Source organism: Hibiscus syriacus, unplaced genomic scaffold (assembly GCF_006381635.1).
Source record: "Hibiscus syriacus cultivar Baekdansim isolate YM2019G1 unplaced genomic scaffold, ASM638163v2 tig00111774_pilon, whole genome shotgun sequence".
NCBI classification, from domain to species: domain Eukaryota; kingdom Viridiplantae; phylum Streptophyta; class Magnoliopsida; order Malvales; family Malvaceae; genus Hibiscus; species Hibiscus syriacus.
Window position 1 is genome coordinate 4,431,797 of NW_024063175.1, and position 26,731 is coordinate 4,458,527.

Sequence of the window (26,731 nt, forward strand, 5' to 3'; positions counted from 1 at the left end):
ACTCGGATATTTTGGGGTCAAGTGCCTTCTCAGATTTTACAAAAGGAATATCAGGAATTTTTCTACACAAAGTTAGGATTTTAACAATCTAATCCGTACTTAATCAAGTTAGGTACGAATCCTCAAAGTAATTTCTCATTCAGGGTCAACTCGGACTATTTTACCTCTCAAGGGTATTTTCATAATTTCTTAACCAGATAATTTCAGTATTAACTCTTAACAAAAATAATATAATATAGAGATCATATGATTAATTGCTTTCTTGAACATTCTCTGATCTTGAAATGATTCCCTTAACATACTTCTAGTAACTTGCACAAATCCTCTTAGGTTAAAAACCAATTATCTATATTTTCTAAGCAAAACTAATATTTCTTATGCACATCAGTAGTTTCATCAGATCAATATGTCTTTAAAAACCTCTTATCCAACTTTCATAGTCAAATCTTGTCTTTTTATAACATAAGGGTATTTTCATAATTTTACCCTATCGGAGTATTCTCATAATTTCTCATCCAAATATCTTTTATGAGATAAATTATAATCTACATATCCATGGTTGATTCCTTTATCACTTAATTCCAGAACTTGAAATTTAATTCCAACTGTCCTCCAATTCTTATAATAGTAATATGAGCCATATTTAGTTACATACTTTCTACCGCATTTATATCGAGTGTAAAACTTCATTAATTACATATATGAGACCAAACATTTTCATTCATGCATTTACCAATACCAACATGTTCTATAAAACATAAAGATGTAGTAATATATTACCTCAATTTTTTTGACATATTGATCGACCATTAAATTCCATTCAAACACCCTCGATCTTGAAATCATCTTCTAATAATTCCTCAAATACATAACAATAAACATTTCACAAAAAACGGGGCTTAATTCTGAAAAACGGATCGAATCGGGTGATTAATCAGTGAAAACCAACTTACCGGGTTTGAATTTGGCGAAACAAACCCCAAAAATATATTCAGAACATCAAAAAGCGTCAGAATAGGTATACCCGGTCAAAGTCAAAGGTCGTTCAACGCCCGGTCAACGCCGGTCAACAGTCAACCGTTTAACACAAATATCACCTAACATAAATTAATTACAAAATTAGCCACCTTCTAAACATATTTACAAAACTAATACCTGAATTTTACACAAATATCACCCTAACATAAATTAATTACAAAATTAACACCCTTACGCGCAGTGGCGGTTCGTGAACAGTGATACGCTGTCGAAAAATTCCCGGAAAAATTCCTAAAAATTATTTTAAGGCATTTTGAGACACTTACTAAGCTCGGTTCACAATTTTGAACGGCGGAGAGCTCGATTCCGAAACATCGAAAACTTTGACTTTCTCACCCCTCCACGCGCAGGCGACGACGGAGAAACGGAGGACACCGGTGGACTCGGAACGATGCAAGAAACACGATGGCGCGGGAGGTGTCGAAAACGGATGGTTGGATAGTCGTGAATCGACGAAAAACCAACTGAAATCAAGTTAATTCTGACAATACTTCCGACTGAAATTAACGACGAATGACGACGATTCACGACAAAAGGTTTGAGGCGTTTTGTTCATCGGTCGACAACGAACATGATGGTGGTTTCGGTTCGTCAAACGGACACCGGACAGTGAGTAAATCGGAGTTGAAAGGAGGGTTGAAGGGGGAGGGAAAACTGGAAAATCTGTAGAACATGCGCACGGGGGAGAGTTTATATTTCATAATATAAAAAATGGTTAAATCATGGGTTTAGTCACTGAATTTTATGCTTTTTATAAAACGGTCTACAAACTTTAAAATTTTACAAGTTAATCCTCAATTTCCTTTCAAAATTCCAATTAATTCACTACTTTATAATTTCTAAAATTTCGCCCTTAAATTAGGGTGTGACATTAACTATTAATTTTTATATACTGCATTATTCATTTAACAAAAATGATCATAGATAACGACACAGTGTTCATTTTATAACAAAATTAAAAATTTAATATTTATTTTATAACTTTTAAAATTTCGTGCTCAAAAGAATCATTTTGAGATAATATAGTTGCCATTTTTAAACTTTACCCTTTAAAAATTTATCAACTTTTCCATTTACACGAAATACCATCAATGCACTTTATATTAGAGAAAATAACCTTAGTGACCAAAAATCCCATTTAATATACGATTTTAACCAATTTTTTCCGGATTTGCCAAAATGACCAACAAAATCGCAACGCGATCTCCATTATCGCAAATCAGTTTCCAGATTCGCAACGCGATTATGACTATTGCAATGCGATTTTCCAATTTCGCGTTGCGATTTTCCCAATTCGCAATGCGAATAAGTAAATCGCAATGCGAATTTGGAAAATCGCAATGCGATACTGACTATCGCAACGCGATAATACAAAATCGCAACGCGATACTGACTTTCGCAACGCGATACTGACTTTCGCAACGCGATTCTGACTTTCGCAACGAGATTCTGACTTTCGCAACGAGATTATGACTTTCGCAATGAGATAATACAGAATCGCAATGCGATTTTCAAAGTTCGCAACATGTTTTAGTTTCGCAACACAAATTTTTTGGGTATATATCTACACAACAGCAACAACTCATAACCTAAATCCCTAAATCGCAACTCATTCCATCTCCATCTATCACTCTCTCCGGCGACATCCGTTCCTATATCCGTTCCTACATCCTTCCCCATCCGGCAACAGGTCTTAGTTTCGCAGCTCGTTTGTTTAGTAAATTAATTTACAACCATGAAATCATCTAATGTTGATCATGTTTGGATAGATTTGTGTTTTGGAGGGTCATGGGAGAATGTTCATGGTGTTTTACAATATATGCCTTTACCCATGAATCTTCAACTAAAACTGTCATTAAAAAAGTTAACATATGAAACTCTAATGTTACGTGTTTCAAAGAAATTGAATTTAGAGCCCCTAAGTGGATTTAGGCTATCTTATCAGAGAAATGGTAAAGTTTATTTGTTAACCGACAATGAAGATGTTGAACGATTCATTGCTTACATTAGTGTTTCAAGTGATGATGTTACATTGTATGTTGTTGAACCTAGAAGTAGTATTGTTGGGTCAGTAGCGGGTAGTAATCAACTAAGTTTTTCTCAAAACCCACAACCTTTCTCTAATCCAAATCCCAATCAACTTTGAGCACCAAATTCCGGTTTTCGTATTGACCAATTAGACGATGATGAGCCAACAGAAAAAATTGTGAGTACTAGTCAATATTCGAAATTTGATCTTGGTCAATACCCGGGCTTTGATATTGGTCAATACTCAGATTTTGATGATGTTTCAGAAGAATAAATAGACCCTGCGTGTAATGATTTTGATATTGGTCAATACCCGAATTTTGATGATGAAATAGCCGTTGCCGAGGAAGATGTTGTTGATGATAATGAGGAGGAAGTTACGACTGTGAATGAACATGTTGAACATCCATTCTGTAATTCATATAATACTGAAGAAGAAAAAGTCCCCGAAGAAAAGAAAATGCCACGGGAGTATAACTGGAATATGCCAGAATTACTTCAGATACCGGAAGAAGAGTTGGTAAAGAAAGCAGTTGATTGTTACACAAAAGTTATTCGTATCAAGAAAGATGATTGTTTTTATACAAAGGAAGACTTGAAGATAGCTTTGTATACGAAATGTGTGGAAGATGGCTATCAACTAAAAGTTAACAAATCAAGCAAAGATCGTTTCGAAACAAGGTGTATGATTGACAAAAACTGTATGTGGCGTATGATTGCAAACAAAAAGGTGTTGGGTGGTTTTCTGGTTGAGTTAATGTTTTTGAATGGCAGGGTATATCGGGGACATGAAATTATGACTGACATGAATGCTCGGTTCAAGATTAGTATATCATATTCTCAAGCTTGGAGAGCCAAATGTTATGCCTTGGAATTGTTGAGGGGGTCGCCAGAAGCATCGTTTGCCCAACTGCCGGCTTATTGTCACAATTTAAAGCTGAAAAATCCTGGGTCTGTAACTCATATCAAAACAGATAGAGATGGACTCTTTGAGTTGCTGTTTATCGCCATTGGTGCTGCGGTTAGTAAATCAATATAATTATGTTGACTCATTTTTGTTAGTTACATGCATTTCACATTTAAATGATTATATTTCTTGTGTATATTATTTTGTAGATTCGTTCGTTTATTACTTGCATGCGCCCAGTTATTATAGTTGACGGAGCACATTTGAAAGGTCGATACCTTGGAGTAAACTTATTAGCAGTAGCCATGGATGCTAACAATGGGATATTGCCAATAGCTTACGGGGTTGGCAAATCTGAAATCTCTGATTCATGGACATGGTTTATGGGGCATCTTAGGGATTACATAGGTCCTATTAGCAATCTGACAATCATATCTGATAGGGCAAACTCAATTGACAACGCTGTTAGAAGGTGTTTCCCAGATGCTTTTCATGGACTTTGTGGTGTTCATTTGTATATAAATCTAAAATCAAGGTCTGCTGGTACAAAAAATCATAAATGGACATACTGGAAGGCTGTAAAAGCTTATCGGGAAGTGGATTTTAATAAGCATATAAACTGTTTAAGACGTGTTTTACCTCAGTGTGCTCAAACACTAGAATATGTCGGGTTTGAAAGATGGTCAAGAGTACATCAACTTGGAGCAAGATATGGTTTCATGACGTCTAATAGTGCAGAATCAATCAACGCTCTAAGTCGTCATTCCCAGAAATTACCCATTACTATGTTAATGGAGTTTTTTCGAGCCTCTATTCAACAGTGGTACTACAAGAAAAGAAACCATGCAGGTATTATTTCTTTAAATTCATAAGTTATCATATATTTTACTAAGTATTATTTATTTAAATTTACAGGAACATTGGAACATCGTGTTACACTATGGACAGAAAAAAAGATAACGAAACGTGTTGTGAAGTCAACGTCATGGAGAGTTGAACCATGTTCAAACACTTTGTTTGAAGTACTGGATAATAACTTAAATGGGCTTGTCGATCTAAATGCAAAGACGTGTAGTTGTATGAAATGGCAAACATCTGGTTATCCGTGTGGCCATGTTATAAAAGTTTCTCTTCATCTAAACCAAGATGATTCAAGCGCATACGCTATGGATTGCTACACTACAGAAGTATATCGACAGACTTATGGCGAGATTGTCTACCCTATTCCACATCCTTCTTAGTGGGACATGCCAGATGACTTACAAACAGTTTTGCCACCAGCCATGGACAGAAGGCTACCTGGCCGACCAAAAAGTTACGATCGTATACCGTCTAAGGGTGAAGAGAAGAAGAGATCGACATGTAGTCGGTGCAAGGAAAGTGGTCATACAAGGTTGACATATGGATCACCAGTGCCATCACAATCATCTTTTCCTCTACCAAAATATGGATTCTCATCAAAATCCAAAGCTCATATGGTGTCAAGCAAAAGGCAATCAAAATCGCAATCATCTTTAAAATCCCAATCACAACTGGCTTCACCTTTTGGGACTGTTAACTTAGGTGATTTTTAAATGCAAACGTTGTATTATGTAGATTTTATGTGTGAACTTTTAACATTTTCAGTTAGGCATGTATTAGTAACTTGAGTTTGAAAATTGCTATGATCTGTTCAGTTGTTATCACTTATTAGGCAATCATTTGACTATCGCAAAACGGAAATGACGTCCGCAATCATCTTAATGTCTATCGCAACGCGGAAATGACTATCGCAATGCGAAATGAAAATCACAACGAGAGAATCACAACGCGAAATGAAAATCGCAACGAGATAATCGCAATGCGAAATGAAAATCGCAACGAGAGAATCGCAAAGCAAAATGAAAATCGCAACGCGAAAAGAAAATCACAACGCGAATTTAGTTTCGCGTTGCGATTCTCTCGTTGCGATTTTCATTTCGCATTGCGATAGTCATTTTTGCCTTCAACATAATGCAGATTGAAATCAACAAAATCAACCATTACATTTCAATCAATTAAACAAGCACAAATAAGAATTATGTTCACATCAATTAAACAAATCAAATTTTACAAATCATCTTTTACAAATCAATTAAACAATCAAAAAATAAGCAATAATTCTTATTTCCTCATCTACTATTGAATCAACTTTTGCAGCCATACATCATTTTCAAGCAGCTCACTTCTGAGATTAACCTGCAGAAACCAAACATTTGCTCAAACAACACTTTCTACACATCTAAAACCTATAAACAGCAAATTATTGAATTCTAGGTACTTAACCAAACATTTTCAAACCACAAGCCTATAAACTTACCAATTGTTTATGGATATTTTTATAACGCGGATGCAGATAGGCAGCGTCTCATATATATCGATCTAGCAATATAATGCCGAAACCACAAGCCTACTGCAACTCTATCTCTATCGGTGGGAGGTAGATACTTTATACTTCCTGTGATCAAACGATCCAACGCCAAGCATACGAGAGGACCACAATCCCCTCTGGGTCCTTTCGTTTGTTGTGGTGCGGTCTCGTCTCTGCTAACTGTAATATTGAGCTTCTTTGGCTTCTTGTTTCCAGAACGAGTCCAATAATTTATCGCATCCAAGAATTTAGCCAAATGAGAGCTCCATCCCTTAATAATATCTCTTAAATCAGCCAATGATATGTAATTTATCATGCTGTCATATACTATTGCCTTAAGGGATGGGAGCTGAAGCTCGACGAGAAGCCAATGTTTACGTTCCAAAACAGGGATAAACACCTGCAATCATAAGTAATAATTCATTCATTTGCGTACTTATTTATGAATACCTTTAAACTCAATCTAAAATAAATACTAACCTTATCGACCTCCCACCATGCAGGATAAAGTTTAGCTTGTCCATTGCCCAATGCAAATGATTCATCTCGTTGATTCTTCAAGTGAACGGCGTTAAAAGACGTCGGCATAATTGTATATCGTGTATTTCTTTTATTTTCCTTAAGTTTCCTAATTATTAGAAGACGTGACACCCACGCATCGATATGCTGTTTTACAAAAAAAGATATATATTAGTAACTTACATAAATTTAAAAAAAAATAATCAAATTGAAATATAAGAAAAATATAAGACTTACCCCTCCATCGAAATAGCCATTGTCTTCGACCCCTAATAATACACCCCACCAAGACTGATCAAGCAACAAATAGATATCATCGTTGAGCTTGCATATGTCAGTGAAACACCCCTGGCTCCACTCATGTAGATAAAAATCAACTGCGGTCTTAGCCCAAAGGGTGTTATCCAAAATTGTGTCTGGTAGTTGTCTCCTCTCCACTTCAGATACCGGTATGGTACTGGCCGGTAACTCATACGAGAGCCAACTTGAATCCATCAGGTCCGGCATGTCAGAGGGTTTCTCAAGAATCCTACATATGACGCCATGTGAATCGGGCTCTTGAATGGTGGGAGGGACCTCTTCAACGATGACAGTGGCCTCTTGAACGGTGGGAGGGGACTCTCGAGGAATGATAGGGGCCTCTTCAACGATAGGAGTGGACTCTTGAGGGATGACAGGCGAGTCAGGCTTTTTCTTGCGGTGTCTTCGCACTATTGGGGTGTACGGAGACTTAATAGTACGTGCACGCCGTCTGATGCGTGAACTCTGTCGTGCAAGAAAAACCCGACGTAAAGCATCCACCTTATCGGGCCGCTAAATAATTAAATACAAAAATCAGTAAATAAACAGACATGATATTTAAACAGTGAAAACAAAGACAAATATGTTTCAAACTTGCATTGAATTCACCCAAGTCATTATTCTATCATAGTTCACAAAATGCATCAGATAACATTCCAGAAGTAAGCACTTATATAAACATTTAAAAGGACAACATATATAAACATTCCAGAAAAAGAATAGTTTACTTTCGCAACACGAAACTTACTTTCGCAACGCGAAAATGGCTATCGCAACGCGAAATGGCTATCGCAATGCGAAATGAAAATCGCAATGACAAAATCGCAATGCGAAATGAAAACTGCAACGCGAAACACAAATCGCATTGTGATTTTCATTTCGCGTTGCGATTTGGTCGTTGCGATTTTCATTTCGCATTGCGATTTTCATTTTGCATTGCGATAGCCATTTCCGCGTTGCGATAGTCATTTTCGTGTTGCGAAAGTAAACTATTCTTCTTCTGCAAATTGAAACTTGAATGGATTGCATTACTTCAACCAAAAGACAAAAACAAAACCAAAAACAAATACTAACAAAAACAGTTTAGCAGTATTGGCAGCAACCGAATGAATTTATTAAGCAATCTAAGTGAAATTACGAGTAAATTTATCATCAAGTTAAATATGAAAAATCTTAAACTTACCTCGTTGCGTAGAGTATGAACCTCATTCTGCAACGATGCTACCATCTCACGTAGAGCGGCTACCTCACCGCGTAAAGTAGACACCTCAACACGCCATGCACCATCGTCTTTGCGTAAAGTACTGACCTCCTCACGCAAGGCATTGACCTCATCACGTAACTCCCCTAACTCATCCCGTGGAGGTGGAGAACAGGGAGATAAACGGCGTGGCGTCTTTACCGGTCGCCTATCTTGCGGTGATGGTGGAGAAGAGGCTCGATGATATGACAGAATATGTGATGGCTGTCGTTATGGAGGTGTATAGTCGGGTCGATCAGGTGATGGCTCTGGGTGAGGTGATAGCTCTGGGTGAGGTGATGGCTCCCAAAGTGGAGGCTGCTCATCATCCGTGCCATCAAAAAAACGCTTACTAGCTTGCCACCAATCAGTGGCAAGCTCAGCTTCCGTGGGTGTCAGCCTCTGTAATGGAGTGTTGGCCTCATAACAATATAAAAGCTCAAACAAAGTTAAACGTGTACTAGTAATAACTTGTTTATAAACATATGGTAGTATTTATGTTAACTTACATTATTTATTGTCGTATACCGTAGTAAATCTTCCCATTGCAAGGTCCGTTTCCTCTTCCAGGAAATAGCCATGGGAATATCATTTGAAGTTTTTATTGCATATGTCTTCATGGCGGGAAAGACCTCAAATATCCAAATCTACAAACAATATAATAACAAACATTAGTAATTGTTAAATAATTACTTATAATTTTGGAAACATTATATAAAAATTCTTACCTTAAAGGCCCAAATAAAGCCTGTCAAAGTGTATTTGGAACCATCGCCATGCAAACTTTTTCGATCATCCAAGGCAGACGATAACTTATTCCATGTAGCTTTCCATAAATACGAGCCCCACGGAAACAGGTTCCACGCATTTAGGTCTTCTACCAATTTGATTAGATCATTCGGAATAGGTTGTCTGGCCTCTCTGCCTAAAAAGCCGGCATGCAAAAGTATTAGAAGGCATACTCGGACAACATCGACGTCATCCGTCCGAGTAAAACCATCTTTCTTATTCAATAATCTCGTCAGGTCTTCCACGTGTAGATTCGGCCTCTCCAGCTCAGGAAAAACCCGGGATAACCATGATGGGCGGGTAATGTGTCTAGTGTACCGACCTACATCATCGTGTCCGAAGCGTAGACCGATGATTAAGCAAAACTCCTCCCGCCCAAAACACGTATACGCCGGTGGAAAATCAAACCATATCTCTTCATCACGACGTTGTATAGTATCTTGTAGATCCCTAGTCATGGTTTGAAGAAACAGGTGTGTCAACATCGTATCTCCACCGGGATGTTGTACTTTCAGCCATGGCCCGAAGCAAGTATCCTCAAACATTTTTCTTTGTACAGGTGAAAGCTTTGACGCAATTGTTTTGGTCAGGCTGACTTTATTTCTTAAGGTCAATTGAGTCGAATAAAAGTTCTACAAAAACAATAAACATACTAAGTTAGATATACCAAAAACTACACTGTGAAGATATACCAAAAACAATAATAAACATAAAGAGTAGTAGTTTATTCTTCAAACTTAAATTTGCAACACTGTCAATTTCTTATTTGTCTTTGTTTTTTGGTTGAAGTAATGCAATTCATTCAAGTTTCAATTTGCAGAAGAAGAATAGTTTCTGAAAATGAAAATCGCAACACGAAAATGACAATCGCAACGCGAATTTGACTATCGCAACGAGAGAATAAAATCGCGTTGCGATTTTGTCTACGCGATTTTCATTTCGCGTTGCGATTCTCAGTTGATTTAATAAGCAATCTAAGTGAAATGGTTAATCTATTATTGAAATTACCAGTAAACTTATCATCAGTTTCAATATGAAAAACCTAATAATAATGCAAAAATTTCAAAAAGAAAATAATTAAAAAAACTAACCCTCGGTGGTTGATTTGGTTGATTTTCCATTTCTGATTGTGAGGGTGGCTATGAGAGATGGAGATAGATGGATTTCGTCGGAGATGGGGACGGATTTCGTCGGAGATGGGTGAGAGAGTGAGAGATGGAGATGAGACTAAGTTGTGATTTTAGGTTTTAGGTTATGAGTTGCGATTACGGGATATACTGTGGACGGTTTAGTGTTCCAATATATTAATATTCGTGTTTGGAATTTGAAAATAAAATACGCTTTGCGATACTAATGGCGCTTTGAAAATCGCATTGCGATTATGTATTATCTCGTTGCGAAAGTCAGTATCGCGTTGCGAAAGTTAGTATCGCGTTGCGAAAGTCAGTATCGCGTTGCGATTTTGTATTATCGCGTTGCGATTTTGTATTATCAAGTTGCGATAGTCAGTATCGCATTGCGATTTTCCAAATTCGCATTGCGATTTTCCAAATTCGCATTGCGATTTTCCAAATTCGCATTGCGATTTACTTATTCGCATTGCGAATTGGGAAAATCGCAACGCGAAATTGGAAAATCGCATTGCGATAGTCATAATCGCATTGCGAATCTGGAAACTGATTTGCGATAATGGAGATCGCGTTGCGAATTAGCGATCGCATTGCGATTTTGTTGGTCATTTTGGCAAATCCGGAAAAAGTTGGTTAAAATCGAATAATATATGGGATTTTTGGTCACTGAGGTTATTTTCTCTTTATATTATTGTATTGATTTTATATAAAAATAAATGTTTAAATTATACTTAAAGTTAACTTTAGGCACCTAAAGAATTTTTCGTTAAAAATATGTGTCATGTCATAAAATTTCAAAATTTTTAAATAATTTTTTAATTTTTTATAAGTCTGGCACGTGTAGGGATGGACATAGGTCGAGTTGGGTCGAATTTTTGGTTAACTTGATCTGACCAGAAAAGTATACACCCTCCCCATGACATGATGTTTTGAGATAATATCTAAACCCAAACCGACCCAAAATAATATATTTATTAAAAAATATTATTTTTATTCAATAAAAATAGAGATTTAATTGAAAAAACAGTATATAGAGGGATATTATTGTAATTATCTCTAAATATAAAGATAAAATTATATGTTTTTCTAAGGTATGGTTGGGTTGGGTATTTTTCACCCTAAATCTGAATCAGACCTGATCCGAACACAATCTCTAAAAAACTCGATCAATCCGATCTGAACCCGAAATGTTTTTTAAAAACCCGACTCCATCAAGTTGGATTTGGGTCCCATGCCCGTCCCTAGACACTTGTCACTTACCAATCAAATTTAACGACAAATACTTAAGAGTATAACATCAAAAACGCTATATATATATTTTTAGTGAATTTTTTTTAAACAATTAAAATTAACTTTGAGTATAATTTTAATTAAGCCTATTATATTCACATCTTTACTATAAAATTCCCAAAATTAAAATCTCGCCTTACTTTAATGCAATAATTCTCCGGAAATAATGGCTAGTGAGTCTTTTTCTTTACCTTTTTGGTCATAAGAAAGCAACGCGTTCTTTATTTTCTCCATCTTTGTCCAAAATCAAACACGAAAAACCTACTCCAAAATATTACTTGAGCAAGAACATGAGATAAAAGTGCAACAAATCAGTGTAAAATATTACAGAAACAGCCGGTGAAGGACCGAGTTCAGTAGCAGTTTACAATATTTTACAGTAACCGGCGTTACAACTCAGTCCAACTCATCATTTTCGTTATCTTTTCTGCACGTTCCCCTCTCTCCACTTCTCTTTAAAGACCCCATTTCAAAGAAGCTTCTCCTTTTTCATTACAAAAAAAAAAATCCATCTCGGCCAGATCTACATGATGTTTTTTTTCCTTTAATGGCATAGAATAACTATAAAGTTCACCCCTTGTTATCTGTTGGTGCTTGTAGTCTCAAGAAAAGTTTTGATTGTTCTGATTTAAAAAGGGTTGTCAAGATTAGATGCAGGAAGGGATCTGAAAAGAGGAATAGTTTTTCTTTCCTGAAGTAGACAGAAATAAAAAAGGTGAGCTTTTAACCATGTTAGTGTTGCTAATGCTATGCTTAAGATCTGTTTTCCCCCCCATTGTTTTAGACTTTTTTCTATCTTTTTTTCCTTAAAGGAAAATTGGGTTTATGCTAGTTCTCATTTTCTTGGGGTCAATTTGTTTGGTTTATGGGAAAATGTGTGAGCTGGATAAGTGTTATTGTTTGATCTGGGCTTTAGAGGTATCTTTCTCCCTGTTTAGAGCTCTGTTGCTTTAGATTTATTTTGTAAAAGATTTGGATTTAGTTTTGAGGCTTAATAATATGAATATGTTTACACGCGTCAATATTAAGCCAGTAGATTTGTGTTAATTTAATCTGAATAATCTTGTTGTTCAGTTTAAATGTAGATCTGTTGTTGTAGGAAAAGTTATTCGATTATTATTGCAGATGTTGACATGATCTGACTGTAAAGTCGTATGATTTATTTACCTTTACTATCTATTGCTCAATTGTCCAAATCATTGGTATTTTAAGTTGTTTTTATGTTGATGTTGTAGGATCTAAGGATAATTCTTTGCTAGAGCTGAAAAAATGGCTTCAAAGTCTTTCAAAGGAATTCGATCTTCTTTGTCGATTTCCTCTGACATAGCAGAGTCGCAGAAGCCTCCTATTCCTCCATCTGTGACATTTGGGCGGAGAACTTCCTCCGGTCGTTATGTGAGCTATTCAAGGGATGATCTCGATAGTGAGCTTGGTAGCACTGATTTCATGAACTATACAGTGCATATACCCCCCACCCCTGACAACCAACCCGTGGACCCTTCTATATCTCAGAAGGTTGAAGAGCAATATGTATCGAATTCACTTTTTACTGGTGGGTTCAATAGTGTTACACGTGCACATCTAATGGACAAGGTGATTGAGTCTGAAGCAAACCATCCACAGATGGCTGGTGCAAAAGGATCTTCATGTGCAATTCTGGGGTGTGACTCAAAGGTAATGAGTGATGAACGCGGTGCGGATATTCTCCCTTGTGAGTGTGATTTCAAAATTTGTCGGGATTGTTACATTGATGCAGTGAGATCAGGGGGTGGAATATGCCCTGGATGTAAGGAGCCATATAAGAACACAGATCTCGATGAAACTGCAGTGGATAATAATTCAAGGCCGCTTCCACTTCCTCCCTCTGGTACAATGTCCAAAATGGAGAGGAGGTTGTCTTTAATGAAGTCAACAAAATCAGCGCTGATGAGGAGTCAGACGGGAGACTTCGATCACAACCGTTGGCTGTTTGAGACTAGAGGGACTTATGGTTATGGCAATGCTATATGGCCAAAGGATGGTAATATAGGTAATGGAAAAGATGATGAAGTTGCTGAACCAACAGAACTGATGAGCAAACCCTGGAGGCCGCTTACTCGGAAATTGAAAATTCCAGCAGCTATTCTCAGCCCTTATCGGTATAGTCTTAATTTCTATATCATACTACATGTAACAAACTTGAGCTTTTATTTGTCATTGAATATTTGAGCTGTGTTTTTCTACCACATTTATGCTCAGTAGGTCAATACGATTGCACAATGTACTGATAAATATAGGAAGGTGACTATATTGATTCTGCATTTCCTTTTTGTTTCATTACCTTTTAACCTCTCTTTCCATGTTTGCAGGCTTCTAATTTTTGTGCGAATTGTTGTTCTTGGATTGTTTTTGGCTTGGAGGGTCAAACATCAGAACAACGATGCTATTTGGCTATGGGGAATGTCTGTGGTTTGTGAAATTTGGTTTGCTTTTTCATGGCTTCTTGACCAATTGCCCAAGTTGTGCCCTATCAACCGTGCTACAGACCTTAATGTGTTGAAGGACAAATTCGAAACACCAACCCTTAATAATCCTACTGGAAAATCTGACCTTCCAGGCATAGATGTCTTTGTCTCTACTGCTGATCCTGAGAAAGAACCCCCTCTTGTCACTGCAAACACTATCTTGTCGATTCTAGCTGCAGATTACCCAGTTGAAAAACTTGCTTGTTATGTTTCTGATGACGGAGGAGCACTCTTAACTTTTGAGGCCATGGCTGAAGCAGCAAGTTTTGCTAATACATGGGTTCCGTTTTGTCGTAAACATGATATCGAACCTAGGAACCCAGAATCTTACTTCAACCTAAAGAGGGATCCTTACAAGAATAAAGTCAAACCAGATTTTGTCAAGGACCGTCGGCGAGTTAAACGTGAGTATGATGAATTCAAGGTCCGTATCAATAGTTTGCCAGACTCCATACGCCGTAGGTCTGATGCGTTTCATGCAAGAGAGGAAATCAAGGCAATGAAGCTGCAGAGACAGAATAGGGAAGATGAACCTGTAGAGACTGTGAAGATCCCGAAAGCTACATGGATGGCTGATGGAACTCATTGGCCTGGGACTTGGTTAAATCCAGCTGCTGAGCACTCCAAGGGCGACCATGCTGGTATAATACAGGTATGTATCTATATGGTCGGAACATATTGTTTTTCACACTTTCAACTAGTACATTGAATGAACTAATTTTTAGACTTTGTTTCCTTTTGGATTTGGTGAGATTGAGTTTTAGGAGGTTTTACTCTTATAGATAAAGTAATGGGAATTCAAGCCCATAATGTGATGCCGACGTTTCTTTTCTTGATGTCTTAAATTTTTTATTTCATAGGTGATGCTGAAACCACCCAGTGATGAACCATTACATGGAACTGCTGAGGATTGGCTCATTGATCTAACTGATGTTGATATTCGTCTCCCTTTGCTTGTTTATGTTTCTCGGGAGAAGCGCCCGGGATATGATCACAACAAGAAGGCGGGTGCCATGAATGCCCTTGTTCGGGCATCTGCAATCATGTCCAATGGCCCATTTATCCTGAACCTTGACTGTGATCACTATATCTATAACTCTCAGGCAATGAGGGAAGGCATGTGCTTCATGATGGATCGAGGAGGTGACCGACTTTGTTATGTCCAGTTCCCTCAAAGGTTTGAGGGGATTGACCCTTCTGATCGATATGCCAATAACAATACTGTTTTCTTTGATGTAAACATGCGAGCTCTTGATGGTCTTATGGGTCCTGTCTATGTCGGAACTGGATGCCTCTTTCGGAGGGTTGCCCTCTATGGTTTTGACCCACCACGATCAAAAGAACATCACTCTGGTTGTTGCAGCTGCTGCTTTTTTGGTCGTAAGAAGAAACATTCCTCAATGGCTCACAGCCCAGAGGAGAACCGTGCCCTTAGAATGGGTGATTCTGATGATGAGGAGATGAACCTCTCCCTGCTACCTAAGAGGTTTGGGAACTCGACATTTCTCATTGATTCAATTCCAGTTGCTGAGTTTCAAGGTCGGCCCCTTGCCGATCACCCAGCTGTAAAGAATGGGCGCCCACCTGGTGCTCTCACCATTCCTCGTGATCTTCTTGATGCTTCTACTGTTGCAGAAGCAATCAGTGTCATCTCATGCTGGTACGAGGACAAGACCGAGTGGGGACAGCGTGTTGGGTGGATTTATGGGTCTGTTACTGAAGATGTGGTTACTGGATATAGAATGCACAACAGAGGATGGAAATCTGTTTATTGCGTAACTAAGCGTGATGCATTCCGTGGGACTGCTCCAATCAATCTCACTGATAGGCTTCACCAAGTCTTGCGTTGGGCTACTGGTTCTGTTGAGATTTTCTTCTCCCGTAACAATGCTCTCCTTGCCAGTCCTAGAATGAAGTTTCTACAGAGAATTGCCTATCTTAATGTCGGAATCTATCCCTTCACCTCCATTTTCCTGATTGTCTACTGTTTCCTCCCTGCGCTTTCGCTCTTCTCCGGCCAGTTCATTGTCCAGACTCTCAATGTCACTTTCCTTACTTATCTGCTCATCATCACAGTTACTCTTTGCTTGCTAGCTGTGCTTGAAATTAAGTGGTCTGGCATTGAACTAGAAGAATGGTGGAGAAATGAGCAGTTCTGGTTGATCGGTGGAACAAGTGCGCATCTTGCTGCCGTGCTTCAAGGGCTGTTGAAAGTGATTGCCGGGATTGAGATTTCTTTCACCTTGACCTCAAAATCAGCAGGAGATGACGTGGATGACGAGTTTGCTGATCTCTATATTGTCAAATGGACATCCTTGATGATACCTCCGATCACGATCATGATGGTCAACTTAATAGCAATAGCAGTCGGGTTTAGCCGAACAATTTACAGCGTTATTCCTCAGTGGAGTCGGTTGCTAGGTGGAGTTTTCTTCAGTTTCTGGGTTCTGGCTCATCTCTACCCTTTTGCGAAAGGGCTTATGGGAAGAAGAGGGAGGACACCTACCATCGTCTTCGTGTGGTCTGGTCTTATGGCCATCACCATATCCCTCCTTTGGGTGGCAATCAATCCTCCGTCGAACACGAACCAGATTGGAGGATCATTCCAGTTCCCTTGATCAGACATTCTTTATGTTAGGTGAATCGTTTCAATGGTATTCCTTTATTTATTCCTCTAAGGGCTGATATGATGGTGAAAAAGCTAGGCATGTTCAATATATCATGTGCCCATGGGAACATATTTTAGTAGTAACTTGCAGCAATTTTACCGAGTTTGCATGTGAACGAACTGGTTTACCTGCTGTTTTGTTCTTATTGTATGATGTTTGTGTATTCACTGAATAGCTTACTCATATTTTGTTTATGGATATGGTTATCTATCTCTGTGCTTCAATGCAATTTTTTGGTAGCTTTGAGTAATTGCAGCAATCTTACTGATGTTTGCTATATCTGTGCTTCAATGGAGTTTTCCCACAATTACCAAAATCTATTTGATTTGAAACTATGTAAATGTATATTAAAATTTACGTTCGATCGAGTTTAGTCAAAAGTTTTGAGTATTCGAATTAATGAGTCATATTTTATGAAATCAAATTTTATTTGATATTTTTTCGTGTCGAGTTTCTAAAATTTGAGTGCACTTGAGTGTAGTTGATTTTTTTTGAGTTTATCTTTAAATTTAATTATAAATATTTATAATATTATGGTACTATTTCATTTTAATTTAAACAATTTTCTAAAAGCATATATATATATATATATATATTCTTTACATATTTCTATATGTAATATACTTATATAATTTATAATTGAGGGATTCAATTCAAACTTGAAAACTCATCCTCTAGTCACTAAAAATTTAGTTATTTGAGTTATTCAAATTCTATACTCAATTTTAATTTGAAATTTTTTCGAGTCGATTCGAGTTTATAAAATTACAAGTCGATTCAATTCAACTTGAGTTTTTTCGAGTTGAATTTTGTTTATCCTACACATATCCATATTTGAATATAATTAAGCACGAATACTAAATGTAAATATTAAAAAGGATAAGAGAGTAGGCTCATCATAGTAAAAATGTAAAAGTAAGAAATTTCATTACAGCCACAAAAACTACATTAAATTAATTCAAATAAAGCAGGAAGCGAGAGGTTAAATTAAACAAGACAGCCTCAAGCGGTGAAGTTACTCAATTATATATATATATATATATATATATATATATATATTCTAAGGGTAAAATACACAAATAGTCCCTCAATCATAGGCTATTATTTTTTGGAGCCCCCAACTATTAAAAGTTACAGAGTGGTCCCCAACTAAAGAGTATTGTTTTATTGAGTCCTCAGACTATTACAAGTTACAAAATGGTCACGGGACTATTCATATGTTCCAAACTTGTCATTTTTCGTTTAAAAATTGATAGTATTCTGAGTTGGATGTTAACATGTTGCATGTGATATGATAGTCGTTTGAGATTTTGAGATTAAATTTTATCATATCTCAGTAAGCAAGTTAACATCCAGCTTAGACTGTCATCATTTTTTTAACAAAAAAAGAGTTTGGAACATATGAATACTCGAATGATCATTTTGTTACATTTAATAGTATGACTCAATAAAGTAATAATCTACAGTCAGGGATCACTTTATAATTTTTAATAGTTATAAAATTAAAAAAAACATCCTATAATCTAGGACCATTTGTCTACTTCACCCATATTCTAATTACATGGACTCTAATCCAATTATTTTTACACAAGTGGCTTAGGCCATCTCCAACCCTCATCTCTACTCTAGCGCATCTCTATCTCTACTCTAGAGATGAAACAATAATTCATCTCTAGCGCTATCTCTACATTACCATTAACTCTACTTTATTCACAATATTTAACTATTATAATATTAATTTTGAAAATATAAATTAAAACATATACATTTCTAAAAAATATCAAGATAAAAAGTATAAATAAAACATTCATAAATAATATTGCAAAAATACAAATAAATAAGAAAATTAGTATGTTTATTTATCTAATTTCAATGTATTTTTTTATCTATCTTGCAATTTAATCTACTTTAATCTAATTTAATCATTAAAAAAATTCTATGTTTTTATGTTTGTTGTATTTTTATGTTTCAAAAAATTAGTATGTTTATTTATCTAATTTCAATGTATTTTTATCTATCTTATAATGTTATCTACTTTAATCTAATTTAATCATTAATTTTTTTTGTAGCATTACTACAGTAACACGCTAGATGTAGCATGATATTGTAGAGGAGCGTGATACTGTAGCGCAGGGCTGGAGCATTTAAAGTGGAGATTTACTCCACAATGGCGCAGCGCTGGAGATGGCCTTAGTATGCAACTAGTGGCCAACGTTCGAACCAGTCGAGTAAAATTTTTTTGAGTTATTCGAGTTGATGAGTCATATTTTATAACTTGAAGTTGACTTGAAATTTTTTTAAGCTGAGTTTATAAAATTCGAGTTGAGTAGAGTCGAATTTTTGATTTTCTGTTTGAATTTTATTGTGAATATTTATAATATTGTTTTATTCAAATTTATAATATTGTGATATTATTTGGTTAGGTTTTTTAACACTTTCCTGGTCCTTGTGTGATCTTGAGTGACTAGTTTTCTTGTGTTTAGGAAAATATTTTTAGTTTACGGTTATGGTCGTAAATCTTTATTGTAATTTGGATATTTTTTATTTTTAATAAAATTTACAGCTTCTATAAAAATATATATACATACATTATTATTATTTATTATAAAATCTCAATAATAATAATAATAATCAATGGTTGAACTAATAATAATATCAATAATAAAAGTTAAAGATATTCTTATTCTCCAGAAGAATTGAAGGTCTCCTCACACACTAAATTTAATAAAGTTTATAAATTATGAAGATTATTTAAAAATATTCAACTATATAATTATTTGGGCAAATTAAACAAATAGGGATGAGCACGAGATTCGAATCCGACGGGTTCTGACCCAACCCAATTTGATCAATTTTTTTTTAAAAAAATTAGGTTCGAGTTAGGTCAGGTCGGGTTTCTTAGAGGAGAAGTTCAGGTTGGGTCTTGTTCGAATTTAGGGTGAAAAATAAATGACCCAACTTAACCCGAAAAATAATATAATTTTATCTTATATATTTAAGGATAATTGCAACAATATCCCTCTTTATATATATTTTTTAAATTTAGATCCCTAATTTAGATCCCTCTTTATTTCAAGTCGGGTAGGGTGAAATCACCCTAAACTCAGGTTGAGTCGGGTTCAGGTGGAGGAGATCTATTTTTTGGGTCGGGTTGACCAAAAATCAGACCCAACCCATCCTTATACAAAAATGATCCCCTAATTATAGGATATTGTTTTGTTGAGTGATTGACTATGAAAAGTTATAAAGTGGTCCTCCGACTATAAGGAGTTGTTTTGTTGAGTCTTTTGACTATTAAAAGTTACAAAATAGTTACTTAGTATTCATTATGTTCCAAACTCGTCATTTTTCATTAAAAATTAATGACATTCTAAGCTGGACGTTAACCTGCTGACTGAGATATGATAAAATTTGATCTCATAATCCCAAACGACTATTATATCTCAGTTCGAGGGTTAATGCCAGCTCAGGCAACCATTTATGTACTTCACTCTAATTATTTTTAATCACATAATATGACAAGTATCCGAACACACACTAAAATAAAGAATCTATGATGGGAGACCAATTCAACATTTACGAGAACAACACGAACCAATTGACCTCGATGGTTAAGGGACTCGTTATTCGCCCTAAAGGTTATAGGTCCGGGAACCGACAGGGGTATGGATGTTCATTGTCAATTGGTTAAGAGTCTTTTGATAGATACTGTCGATATTGTCTTATATTTACCTAGATGTATAAATAAATACATTTATGAGAACATAATGTGGCAGACGTTTGCTAACTATTTTTAGGTAAACTACACGTTTAGTAGCTCGATTATTATTATTCCGTTTTGATTTTCTAATTATTATTTTTAAATCATACTTAACGTATATTTTGGTTTCATTTTGGTCACCTATCGTTAAAAAATTAACAGAACTGCTGATGTGATTTTTTCAATGATGATATGCATTACCTTATAGTGACATGTCAATATAACCGGTAATTTTTAATAGTGGGTGATCAAAATAAAATCAAAACTAAACAGTAGGCATGATTTTGAAAAAAATAATTGAATGACAAAAATGAAACAAAAAATGATAGTTGAGTTACTAAACATGTTGTTTACCCCTATTTCTATAATCTGATTATGACTAAAAAATGAAAATACAATTTAATCAATATATTTTTCACAATGCAACAAAAAAAATATTGTTTTATGCAAAAAATAAAAAATTGTATTAGTTGTAAGTACCTTAAATGTTGTAAACTACACGTTTAGAACCTAAATTATCATGTTTGTTCCATTTTGGTCACCTAACTATTCTTTTTTCAAAATCATACCTAGCATTTTATTTTGGTTACATTTTGTTTTAGTTTCATTTTGGTGTCCCGCCGTTAAAAATTTAATAGTGATGATGACGTATCACCATAAGGTAGTACCATATAATCGTTAGAAAAAATAAAAAATATCACATCAATAATTTTATTATTTCTTTGATAGTGGATAACCAAAATGTTTTTAAAATGTAAAGTTAGATATAATTTTTGAAATGACCGAAACATAATAAAAGACGGATGAAATACTAAATGTGTCGTTTACCCTAATAATTTTTCACAATAAAACAAAACAAATATTGTTATATGCAAAAATAAAATAAAAAATAGTATTAGCTGTAAGTATGAGTGTAAATTAAGCATCAGAAAGAGAATAGTAGGCAGAAACATCTGCCCAACTCTACAACTCATCGTGTTTTGTTGGGAACTCGCATGCATTATTCCATTTATTTTCCTCATTTTTATTTGGGTAACTAAACTATCAATTTTAGTACCTAAATTATCAATTTTAATATCTAAACTTTTAGTTTTTTTTTAAAATTATACCTAATACTTAGTTTTTGTTTCATTTTAGTACTCGCCGTTAAAAATTTAACGCGTTTAGTACCTAAACTATCAGTTGTGGTCAATGCGTTTAGTACCTAAACTATCAGTTGTGGTCGTTTTAGTACCTAAACTTTCATTTTTTTCTTTCAAAACTTAAGTAGGGTTTAGGTACCTAAAGTCTAAATATTTTGAACACTTAAGCTTTGGTACTAAAAATTAAACAAAATCCAAATTTTAGGTATGGTTTTAATTTTTTTGAAAGTTTAGGTACTAAAATGGATAAAAATTGAAAGTTTAAGTATTAAAATGGATCAAAATTAAAAGTTTAGATACTAAAATTGATCAAAATTGATAGTTTATATACTAAATGTGTAGTTTACCCTTTTTGTTTTTGTATAGAAAAAAAAGGACAAATTATTTCAAAGTCTATATAGAGAGAAAAGAAGAAGAGCAGGCAACAAAGTTTTGTCTCTTTTTATTCTTTTTTACCCTTTTTATATAATTTTTATTTGTCCTTTTTTTTAGTGAAAAACAAGGGTAAAGAGAGAGAAAGAGGATATCAATATAATAGCTTGGTATAACCTCCTTTGGTGTTGTAATGTTGGCGCAGAGACGAGGGAGGGCAGAAGCTGGGCTGCACCTGGTTTAATCCAGCGATTCTCTCTCTGTCTCTCTTCATTGATCATTGATCATTGGTCATTGATCGACTCACCTTTGCATCAATCACCACTCTTAATTGTTTGATTCGTAATTGGAAAATGAAGAACGAGCTTTGGTTTACTCTTGTTTGGAGAGGCATTATTAGTAATTAATTACTAGTTATTGTTTTGGGTTTTTATTATGATTTCTTTTTCTTTATCATCAATCATCGAATCAATCAGCTATGTCACCGAATGATGATCCTACTAAACGAAAGAGGCTTTATCATGTTTGGAAAGGGAGCAATGTGAGTTTCTTCTTCTTCTTGTTTTCTCTCCTTTAATTTGCGATTAGAGTTTTTTGTTTGTGCCAAATTGCCAATTATGATTTTGAACATCACTATCTTACCTTACTTTATGGGACACTGATACTCCTTTGCTTGTTTTGCTACCAAATAAATGGATAGACAGAGATTACAATTTACAATTATTTCCGTTAGTTCTAATTTTGAGCCTGCCTGGATTGATTAGGAGATTTTGCAATTATGACGATTTTTTTCTTTCTGATTAAATTAAATAATTTTCCCAACATATTATGAAGATGGATGGGTTGAAAGGTTAATGGATGAAGCTTTCTTGAGTTTAATGAGAATCTATAACATCAGCTATTGAAAAACATGAGCATATGATCTTGAGAGTTGAGTTGTTGAATCCTCTCACCTCCTATTTACTTCATTTGTCCCTCTGAATATTTGTGTTTACTATTCTCTTATTCTCTGCTCAGGCCCTCCAAAAAAGGAAAAATAAAATCCAAATATCTTCCAAATCTGTGTCATGTTTGCTTCATCAGAAGTGTAACTGCTACATATTATTATTGTTCTTGTGACAAAGTTATATTATTGAGAGTGGTTTTGTATTGTTCATTATGTTCCAACAGAGATTCTTTTTTGGTGGAATATTGATCTTTGTTCCTGACGTTGCATCATTGTTTCTATCCACATTTCTGATTGTTGGACCTGCAATTGCTTTCTGCACAAGGATGTATATAAAGATCAAACATGAAAATACTAATGTTGGTCGTGGTTATTTCATATTAATTCTGGGTGCTTTTCTCTCTGTACTGGTTAGTCTTCTTTTTGATTCAACTGATTGTGGAGTTGGTGGTCACTGCTTAAGAATTATGCCATTCAAATAGTTTTGAAACCATTAATTTACACGTTACCTGCATGGGCATTCCATTTAATTATGTTTTACAACCTTATGTGGGCATTCAATCCGGACTTGATTGTGTTTGCATATAAAAGAAAATCTTCTTGCATGAAGACATTTTTTATGCAAGATGTAGCCTCTTTCATGCAACTAGCCATTGGTTAACTTTTTTTTTGTTTGTTGTGTCACTTGTCTGCATTATAATTCATTTATGCGTTGTATTGTTGTTTGGTGCTTTATTATTGGCTTCGGTGAATGGTATGTTTGACGATTTTTATCTCTTTATTTGAAATTCAATTAGTTTTACATTATGCTTTTTGTGTGAAACTGCACTTCACAAAAGAAAATATAAAGTTAATATGAAAGTCAATTTTTGCAGGACCTTGTGTCTCTCTTCTGTAACTCTGGTAGAGATCCTGGAATTCTACCCAGAAATTCAAAACCCCCCTTATCAGATGAAGCTTTTGAAGAGACTACCCCATCTATGGAGTGGGTAGATGGTGGAACTCCTCATTTAAAACTTCCTCTTACCAAAGATGTAATGGTTAATGGCCACACTGTGAAAGTAAAGCACTGTGACACCTGTTTACTTTATCGTCCTCCCCGAGCATGTCATTGTTCCATATGCAACAACTGTGTTCAAAGGTTTGATCATCACTGCCCATGGGTTGCTCAATGCATTGGAATAGTAAGTTTAAGTTTCCTCTGTGAACCTTTTTATTAACTAAATGTACTTACTGGTAGGAAGCACTTGAATAATGAGCATGAAAGATTTTTTTTGACATGACTTGAACTAGATTGACATAAACATGATATTTTATAACAATGTATTGAATGAGCTTTATGATAAATATTTTTATAGTATAAAGTTTGAAGTGAATATTGTACTGGGCTTAATTTTGATAGGGCATTAATGTTGCAATGAAAAAATAAGACAATCAAAGAGTTATTTAGAGGTTGTTTCGTAAGGTGAAAAGTAAATTAGCGTTTAAGATAAAATTTCTATGAATGGTCCAAGTTGATTGAAGATGATTTAAAATCCGAATGAGGATAATAAGGAGATTTATTGGCTTCAAATTTAACATTCCAAAATCTGACTTGGACTTGATTTCATTGAGCAAACATGCTTGAGATTCTGTGAGAATAATTCTAGAACTATAGACCTTATTATTAATTGACCTAAAAATGAATCACAAACTATCATTAATATCTAAAAGTTTGGGAAAGTATAAGCAAAAATTGTAGACTCCTAGTTTCTAATTTTTAGTAAATCAAGAATACCAAATATTCACAACACATTATGAAAGAGAAATTTAAATAAAATTTGCAACCTGGACAAAAGGAACACATCTTAGAACTTTATATTAAATGTTTTAGTTGATCATGGTCTTAAATCCATTCACCGTCAAATATTGTTCGAGGTTCTATGTCTTTTATATCACCATTTTGTAATTTAGTATCATATTAACAATATGAACATCTTAAATGATGCTTCTCATAACCAAAAAGTACGTGTGGAATTTTTATTCATCTTGTTAAGGGTATTTTACATTTGGTGACTGCTCATTGGCAATTTTAATCTTTAGGATGTACCACATCGTTTCTTATTGAATTCAGGATTATTATTTATTAAGGATATAATTCTACAAAATGGCACAAGTTGTGAAATTATCCTACCAATAGGGTTACCCGTTACCCCAAATCAATTTTTTTTGCATGATCTTGCATATAAAATTTAAATGAATGATTTGCAGTACCATATAATTTGAAATGTTGATTTGCGGTTGAAACTAATGGTGCTTTTGACTTGTGTGTTGGTTGCAGCGGAACTGTCGGTTCTTCTTTCTGTTTATATCAACTGCAACCATCTTGTTCTTACATGTCTTTGTTTGTTCTTGGATCAATATCATTGAAAAGGAAGCTGACAGTGATAGCAATCTTTGGAAGGTTATGTCGCGTGATATCTTATCCATAATTCTCATAGTCTACTGCTTCGCAGTTGTATGGTTCGTCGATGGTCTTACAATTTTCCATTTCTACCTGATTTGCACTAATCAAGTAATTTCCTTCTCAAAGTTCATATTTTTATGAAGAAATATATGTTGTTCATTCATTATCATATTATATATTTTTCATCCCGATGAACACTTTGACTAATATGGTAAATCTTATTTTGGCTAGCTGTATATCAGTCTATAAAATATTTTGGACAATTGTTGATCAATGAATCTTAAATCATTGTGTTCTTTGTTTGTTTCACCACTTTCTTATTGGATGCATTGAGCCAACTTGACCCCAGAACAGTTGTAAAAGAGGTAGAGTTGTTGGAGTATTGCTAGATTAAAATTATCTTAAATACCTACGAATATTTGTTTTCCTCTTAAGCATTTTATGAAGGCTTTATATGAGCTTGTCATTGCAACTCTTTTTCTATACTTTACGTTGAAGTTTTAGCCTTTTTAACCTTTAAAAAATATTTTTTAGTTTATATAGAAATCAAAGTTAATTTTTCAAAAACCTTGTTTAGCCTTGCTACCTTTCTAGATCAAAGAAGTTGGTATATAAGCTGGCAAATAGACTCTTGAATTTTGAACATGATCTTTAAATTATTGATTTCCATACAAATCCACATAATACAATAGCACTAAATACATAAATTCCAAAATATACATATCCAAATTTTGATCCGATCTGAATGTAAAAACATTTACATAAATTTCAAAATCTGGATACATAGCATAAATTTAAAACTGATAAATACATTTTTCACATAACATACTTATCTGAATTGTATTTAATACAATAAAAACACATAACATACATGCTTCACTTCAATATTCAACCAGTCACACAACTTACACAAAAATAATATAGCACCAGGAAAAAAACAGTTGTACCACAGTAAGACAAACACCTTAAATCGTATAGCACTAAATATACTAACGAGCAAAGACTTTCGTGATCGGAATCTTGAGTCAAAGGTTTAGTGGAGAGGGGTCACACATTTAAAAAAAAATAACTAAATCAATATTCACATAATTTGAAACAAAACAATAAAGAACGAGATAAATTTGATCTCTCTTTATTTCGTTACAATATATAGGGTTTAGGGAAAAACGTTATAAATTGATAAGATCATATTTAACTAAAATAGAGATAAAGATAAAAGATAGAAATCTTATTAAAAAATACTCTAAAATAGATTGTTTAAG

The 26,731-nt window shown here is 34.8% G+C and overlaps 2 protein-coding genes across 2 annotated transcripts; both read left to right on the top strand.

Annotated features, from left to right (window-relative positions):
* Positions 1-12,326: 12,326 nt before the first annotated feature.
* LOC120170245 (cellulose synthase-like protein D2) lies at positions 12,327-16,946 on the top strand. The gene is made up of 4 exons (XM_039178224.1): positions 12,327-12,345; positions 12,866-13,768; positions 13,979-14,786; positions 14,995-16,946. The coding sequence occupies exons 2-4, from the start codon at positions 12,900-12,902 to the stop codon at positions 16,750-16,752; spliced, it is 3,435 nt and encodes a 1,144-aa protein (XP_039034155.1). The 5' UTR covers positions 12,327-12,345; positions 12,866-12,899; the 3' UTR covers positions 16,753-16,946.
* Positions 16,947-22,225: 5,279 nt separating this feature from the next.
* On the top strand, positions 22,226-25,610 carry LOC120170216 (probable protein S-acyltransferase 4). The gene is made up of 3 exons (XM_039178193.1): positions 22,226-22,618; positions 23,899-24,207; positions 25,344-25,610. Exons 1-3 carry the CDS (start codon positions 22,556-22,558, stop codon positions 25,608-25,610), a joined length of 639 nt encoding a protein of 212 aa, XP_039034124.1. The 5' UTR covers positions 22,226-22,555.
* The last annotated feature ends 1,121 nt before the right edge of the window (positions 25,611-26,731 follow it).

Excerpts from the sequence above, each read along its gene's own strand:
- LOC120170245 (XM_039178224.1), top strand. The coding sequence starts at position 12,900 with ATGGCTTCAAAGTCTTTCAAAGGAATTCGATCTTCTTTGTCGATTTCC. Across the intron at positions 13,769-13,978 it reads GCTATTCTCAGCCCTTATCG|GCTTCTAATTTTTGTGCGAA; the intron begins GTATAGTCTTAA and ends CCATGTTTGCAG. Across the intron at positions 14,787-14,994 it reads ACCATGCTGGTATAATACAG|GTGATGCTGAAACCACCCAG; the intron begins GTATGTATCTAT and ends TTTATTTCATAG.
- LOC120170216 (XM_039178193.1), top strand. The coding sequence starts at position 22,556 with ATGTCACCGAATGATGATCCTACTAAACGAAAGAGGCTTTATCATGTT. Across the intron at positions 22,619-23,898 it reads ATGTTTGGAAAGGGAGCAAT|GACCTTGTGTCTCTCTTCTG; the intron begins GTGAGTTTCTTC and ends CAATTTTTGCAG. Across the intron at positions 24,208-25,343 it reads TTGCTCAATGCATTGGAATA|CGGAACTGTCGGTTCTTCTT; the intron begins GTAAGTTTAAGT and ends TGTTGGTTGCAG.